The sequence below is a fragment of the Saccostrea cucullata genome, unplaced genomic scaffold (assembly GCF_032062105.1).
Source record: "Saccostrea cucullata isolate Sc308-1 unplaced genomic scaffold, CSIRO_AGI_Scuc_v1 ctg20178, whole genome shotgun sequence".
NCBI lineage: Eukaryota > Metazoa > Mollusca > Bivalvia > Ostreida > Ostreidae > Saccostrea > Saccostrea cuccullata.
In genome coordinates, this window is record NW_026935818.1 from 1 (window position 1) to 7000 (window position 7000).

Sequence of the window (7000 nt, forward strand, 5' to 3'; positions counted from 1 at the left end):
TTTTTGGACGGGTAATGAATAACTCATACCAAAATATCATCAGAACAATTGCTTTAAGTTCTGTAAAGCGCGGTAGTTTTCAATGTTTAGTACCTGTAGTGGTTTGCTGGCTGACTTGCATTCGTATAGTGTCATTTCACCAGTAACATAAACGTTGGTGTTCCTATGAAATAATAAGAAATAATCTGAATCATACTGGAAAAAGCTAAAATAATCGAATAATCTGATATCATATGTTACACGTTCCATATTGAGACTAAGATACATATATTACCTATGTTACCTTTTATGGTCCATTCCTATTACGTGTGAATCCCCGTGGACATTACAATGTCCATATTCACTGCTTGCTGCTGTCACCTTTAAAAAAGATTGAACAAATTTGTTAATATATAATTTGCCGTTCGTACTGATCATAACTTTGAATTTCTGCCTATTAATGATACAGCTTACAATATAAGTGGGTAGTCAAACGTTACTTTTCGTTTGACGTAACCACAAGATCAGCCAAAAGACATAGATGTAGACATGTAAAAACAAATTAGATAATTTTGTTAAAGTTTTTAAAAAGATTTATGATAGTTTAACAGATTTAAAAGATCAATTTTATGATAAGGAAATGATTGATTGATTGCATGTTGTTTAACGTCCCGCTCGAGCATTTTTCACTCATATGGAGACGCCATCACTTGCTGAAAATATTGTCCTAAACTCGGCATTTACGTCCATTGAGCAGTGAGGGGTCTTTTTCGTGCCAGAACCTACTGCGACATGGGACCTCGGTTTACACGGTCTCATCCAAAGGACCGGTCTCCATGTTCCACAGTGGGATTCGAAATCGCGACGTAAGGATCAACTCCTTACCTAGCGACTCTAGAGCAGACGCTCTAACCACTGCAACATGTGCGCGACCATAAGGAATAACAATGTAAACAACACCAGAGAAGCTCCAGTCGTTCTTATATGGATTGCTTGTACATTATAGCCTGTCCATACTGGGTGATTGAAGTCAATGATTAAATGAAACTTCATGTGTCTGAGTTCCATCGCTGACAAAGTCCTTTGTGGCTGTTACTTTAACTGATCACAGATATCTTCCGGTCGTGGGGTCAAGTTTGATGTCAGAGTTGCAGGTTGAAAACATGGTATCTAGAACCGCAGAAATGGTCAAGTTAAAACTTCATTTCATGCATTATACATGCACTTAAAAAATAGATAGGGCTTTCATATTAAACCTGTGTATTGCTTGTTATACATGTAAGACCTTTCTAAATATACTATGTTTTTTGATATTGTGACCTTGTCCTTGAAGTTTGACCTAATTTTCCAAAATGTTAATTTTTCCTTATAACTTTAATTAAGAAGAGACAGGATTTTCATATTTGACATGCACAATACCTGTGACAAGATATTTTGGATAATAGGGCGTTCATATTTGACACAATATTCCATAAAAAAAAATGACATCTCACCCACAAAGACACCGAAAGCGGGAGGGGGGCATAATTCTTTGAATCTGCTTATTATACTTTAAATTAGCAGCAGACCTGTAGCTCTCTGCTTGAGAAAATTCGGACAGATAAAGCAGAGAGCTACAGATTCATGCGTTGTAAAAACCGACGATTTACGCCGCCGCTTTTTTGTCGCTTACTGCAGGTATTTTTTCCTTATATGTTATACGTTATAAATGAACACAAGTTTAATTATTTAGAAATACGTATAATTTTTACCCCTATCTTTAATCAAATTGTACCTATTTAGAAATAGGTTCAATTATTTGAAGATTAGTAAAATTATTTATACATAGATTTAAATATTTGAATATATGTTAATAATGCAGTCCATATACGTGCACATATCGAACACCAAGAACAGTGTATAGTGATATAGTGTTACTGATGGTGTCAACCTTTTAATATAACGAGGTCAACGGGCCTGAAATTTAAGGATTAAAAAGAGGAACCGTAAAATTGGGATGGACCAGAGACCTACAGTACAACACGTAGGAAAAATAAATGTATTGATTGCAGATGAAACGTTGTGGTCGGTTCTGGATTAAATTCTCCAGATTCTTACCTCCATTAAACGGAGGCTTAGGTTCATAAGACCTTTATCATCAGTTATCTTAGTTGACATCCCTAGGAAGTGGGCTGGATAGAATTATCTTGCCACCAAAATTGGTTGTTGTCTGTATAGATTTAAGCGAAATTACCGATGGTCCTAAGTTCCAGCCCAAGAGGGTTGTTAACAACTCTTAAAACTGAGAAATCATGGAGAAGTTTTCAAAGGATTTTTTGGTTAACAACTATGCCCAGCATAATTCAACTTTTTCCCTAGTTTCTTGTTATAAAAACTAAACAGGTACATTGATGCATTTCATTGTAGATGCAAGAGACAAATTGAATTGATTTCATAAATATTAAATGGCTTTTGCTGATCATATTTATTTATGGGGATACTGCGTATCAATCGTGTGTACCAAGAAACGAAACGATTTTTTTTTATTGTTGACAAGAAGAGCTTTTATGACCATTGGGAATTTATTATGGAACAATGTCATTCAACTGTATTTAACATTGATTCTTGGTAAACTACTGCTGTAACATGATTTTTGTTTAATAATATTACATTCAACAGTACATAGTGCATTAGTGACACAGCTGGTGTCCCTAACCAATTCGTTAGTATTTTGAAACTTTTCGTAACAAAAGACTCGTGCACGTTAAATCCTGCAATTAGAATAATCGATATGTATTTTAACACATCTCATACAGAGCTTTATAATCATTCAATTGAATGCACCATCTTCTATTAACAAAATCTTCTAAAGAGATATATGATAATGGAACATCTTTTTAAACAATTTTTTTTAGCTTAAAGATGGAAGACAAATCAGAGTGTCTTACGAAATCATGCACAGATTACTCGAAACCTTCCTCAGCGGAGATTTCCGTGTCAGGAACAAAATTTGAAATTCCTGTAAAAAATATCCTGAAATATCCAGGGACTTTATTGGAAAAAATGTTACCTGAATTAACGGAGAAAACAGAGATTTCTTTCAACCGTCCAGATGACGCATTCAAATCCATTCAGAATTTTTATCTTACCAGCAAGCTACATATGGCCCGTAATATGTGTCCCGAGGAATTCGCCGAAGAAATGGAATATTGGGGAATAAAAACAGAAATGCTGGAACCATGCTGTCTTTACAGGTAAAAAATTAGATATAGATATAAATGTTCAGATATTTCAATGTAAAAACTGGATTCCCTTTTGTGGCCCCGCCCTACCCACCTTTGGGACTTGGTCCTTCACTTTTAAGAATTGTAACTTCCCTTCAACCAATAATGCTTTGAAACAATTCAGGTTAGCATTGGTTCATTGGTTTTTGAGAAGAAGTTGAAAATGTGAAACGTTTACAGACGGAAGGACGACAAAAGGTGATCAGAAAAGGAATAGCTTTCAGCTCAGGTGAGCTAAAAACAGAATTTTGCGCTGGTAATCAACTGTGTTTGCAGGCTAAAAGTTAATAAATCGTCATACTTTGCATAGTTTTATAAATTCAAATTATGTGTGTAATGTAAAGATATGGATTCTTAATTACTCAATATGTAAAGTATATCTGAAAAGCAGGTTACCCACCTTTTTCTTGCCTTCACTTTTGAGAAGATATTAACAGATTTTTCTTATATATTTCAATGTTAAACTTGAACCAATTGTTTTAGCATTGGTCCATTGGTTTTTTGAACAAGTTGAAAATGTGAAACGTTTACAGACGGCTCATTGGGACGACAAGAAGATCAGAAATTCCATTTATATTTCAATGTGCATAAAAAATCGAAGAATTTTGCGCTGGTAATCAACGATTGTTTGCTGCTAAAAGTTAATAAATCGTCATACTTTGCATAGTTTTATAGATTCAAACTTATGTGTGTCGCAGAAAGATATAACGTGATCATACCTTAATTACATCAATATACCGAAAGAAGATAAATTATATCTGAAAAGAAGGATAGCTATTTTTCTTGCCTAGTGGTTCTTGAGAAGATATTAACAGATTTTTCTTCCAAAACATTGGAGGTGGGATCAGGTGCCATGGAGGAGTGAGCGTCTCCTGCCGACCGTTCATACCCGCCGTGTGCTCTTTCTCATGATCGGGAAATAACGGAAAAATCCGTCGTCAATTCAGTGTGTAAATAATGGACTAACAATTAGTATGAAAAACGTCAGTCAGCATTTAACTCGATGATAAATTGTATTTGCTGACAAGGTCATTGTATCAACCATAGAACTTGCGAAATGATGGATTAAACGAGACTGCTGAAATTCTTGTTTCATCAACTTGTTTGTCAATAATGTACCTCGTTGTAGAAATTGTTCATACATAGAGCATGCTCTTGCGTATCTAATCAACTGAGATATGTAAACTCCGTATACAGGTGAGGAAGGTATATTGCTGCATAATTAAGGGAACTTGAAGATAGAAAAGTTAAAGTCATCATGTTTATCATACAGCTTGGTTGTTAGATAACCATTAACGTCTTTTTCAAGTAAAATATCTAAATATGAACAAATGTACCAGACTCTGTGGTATCTTTTATCTCAAGCTGCTCACCAGAATATATCGTATCGACATAATAATGGAAATTATCTTTGTTTATTGACAGTACATCGTCCGTATATCTAAATGTCGAGTTGAAGGCCACAGAAAGTGTTTTTCTTCTTTTCACGCATAAGATTTTGCACAAATTCTGCTTCAAATGAATACAAAAATAGGTCTGCTAATAACGGGGCGCAATTGGTACCCATAGGAATTCCAATAAATTGTTGGAAGACCTGGTCTCCAAAAAACAACATGATAGATACTGTCAATCAGAATCTCGGGCATCTTTTTGATGTCGACTTCAGATTACTTGTGTGTACAAACAGAATGTTTTTTAACAATTTTGAATTTTTTTTTAATTTTGAAAATGACCAATGAGAAGATAAGTAAATTTTCGAGTTCCATTTTTATTGAAAAAGCAGCTGTCAATGATAAAAAAGATTTTTTAAATAACATTTTCCTATATATTTCAACGTAAACTTAAATTCCCCCTTGTGGCCCAGCCCTATATCGGGATGGGGTTGGTCATGATTTGAATACTTTAGAATCTGCACTACCCAAGAATTCTTTCAAATAAGTTTCAGCTTTTCTGGCGCCCTGGTTCTAAACATATCTCTTCCCCTTTCCACAAGCTAATATCTCACCACTTGCAGTAGCCTAGTAGTTGAGTGCTGCCAGCTTTGGGCTCAAGGAAATAATAGTACTCCAAGTTTGGCAAACCATCGCACTGACTTTAAGAAAATGTAAAAAGTTTCATATTTCCACAAGATGCCATGGTTTATTTCATATTTACTATTTCTTTTAATCAGATATTTGGCGTTCAAACAACAGGAAGAAATGACAAGACAATTCCGTAAAACAATTCACCCGACGTCAGAACCTGAAACAACCAAGTGTTCCTCGTGGAGACAGAGGCTCTGGTTAATCGTAGACAACAGAGATTCCTCACCACTGGCCAAGGTTTAAAAAGGCTAACTTCTTGAATGACCAATTTAGTTTTTTTTAATCTACTAAACAAAGGGGAAAGTGAAACGGATGATAGATATTTCAATTTCAAAATCTTGTTATCAGTATCATCTGTGCAATGAATACTTCCTAAAAACCAACTTATATTATTTCTAAACTAGCACACGGTAAAGACATATTCCTCACTTCAACTCAAATTTTAACAATATATATGTTTGTAAAAAAACTGATGCCTCCGTACAACAAGTTCAAGGCCAAGGTTTAAGTTTCTCAAATGTAGGCCAAACTCTAATGTCATGATCATGAGTTCAAAAATGTTGGTACTCAAAAAGATACTGTTACAAGTAATACATATCTGAAATATGAAAGTCCTGGCAGCAACCATTCAGAATATATGGGAAAAGATAGTCATAATCTGAGGTCAAGGTCATTAGATCAAAAATCGTACCCAAAAATTCTTAAATAAGTGAAATATTTTTTTTATGATTTTCATAAGCAACTCAAGCTTAATGGTCAAAAGGTATATTATACTGGTACTTGCCTGTTTGCAGCATAAAAAATATTTTTCGTGCATAAAAGGAACAAATTACAGAAGGTAAAAATATGAATCACGAATGTAAATTTCTATAATAAATTTTGAAAAGTTTTTTCCTAGCCTTTGTTTGTTAGCTATACACTTCTTTCCAAAACGCAAATTTAATTCTTTGAAGCCTGCCTCTGAACTGTAGCTCTCCAAAAAATATAGATGACAGACCGGAGAGCTACAGTGCCATCCATTGAAAAAAACTGTATATTTATTGCGCACAAAAAGTTGCGCTTGGATCTGGATTAATTCTTCCAAATTCTTACCTCAATTTCAAAAAAGCTGAATTTCAAATTATTCCTTACTCCTCTATCAGGTACTCTCGTAATTGACATCTACACGGAGCGCGTTGGACAGAATTATCTTGCAAACCAAAATGGCAGTAAAAATAGACGAAATTTTCGATGATCTCAATTTTAGGCCCAGAGGGGCTATTAACAACAATTTCAAGGAATGTTTTGTTGTGGAAATAGCGAAAGAATATGTTAGGAACACACGATTAGTAATATTTTGAGGGACAGTTTTAGAAACATGGAGAAATAAATCGAGAAACAGCGCACTTTTTTGTGCGCAATAAATACAGTTTTTTTTTCCAATGGGTGGCACTGTAGCTCTCTGGTCTGTCAATATATTTTTTTTCGGAGAGCTACATTTCTGTAGCTAGTTGTGCCCATCACTAGTTACAACATCCATGTAATTACAATCATAAAAGGCCAGAAATGTAGAGACATCGAACAGTAATCAAGTTCGGAAGTCCATGTAAACAATGCATGTTGGGAGCAGAGCAAACACGGACTTCTAAAATCATCAGCAGTGGGATCAGGCGCCAAGCGGAAGGGTAAGCATCC

General features: G+C 34.9%; 1 protein-coding gene across 1 annotated transcript; it reads left to right on the forward strand.

Annotated features, from left to right (window-relative positions):
* Window positions 1-2832: 2832 nt before the first annotated feature.
* On the forward strand, window positions 2833-5962 carry LOC134243839 (potassium voltage-gated channel subfamily B member 2-like). Its single transcript, XM_062726069.1, has 2 exons — window positions 2833-3212; window positions 5413-5962. The coding sequence occupies exons 1-2, from the start codon at window positions 2881-2883 to the stop codon at window positions 5567-5569; spliced, it is 489 nt and encodes a 162-aa protein (XP_062582053.1). The 5' UTR covers window positions 2833-2880; the 3' UTR covers window positions 5570-5962.
* The last annotated feature ends 1038 nt before the right edge of the window (window positions 5963-7000 follow it).

Bases quoted from the DNA above. Each gene is read 5' to 3' on its own strand.
- LOC134243839 (XM_062726069.1), top strand. From the start codon at position 2,881: ATGGAAGACAAATCAGAGTGTCTTACGAAATCATGCACAGATTACTCG. The intron at 3,213-5,412 runs GTAAAAAATTAG...TCTTTTAATCAG, and splicing joins GAACCATGCTGTCTTTACAG to ATATTTGGCGTTCAAACAAC.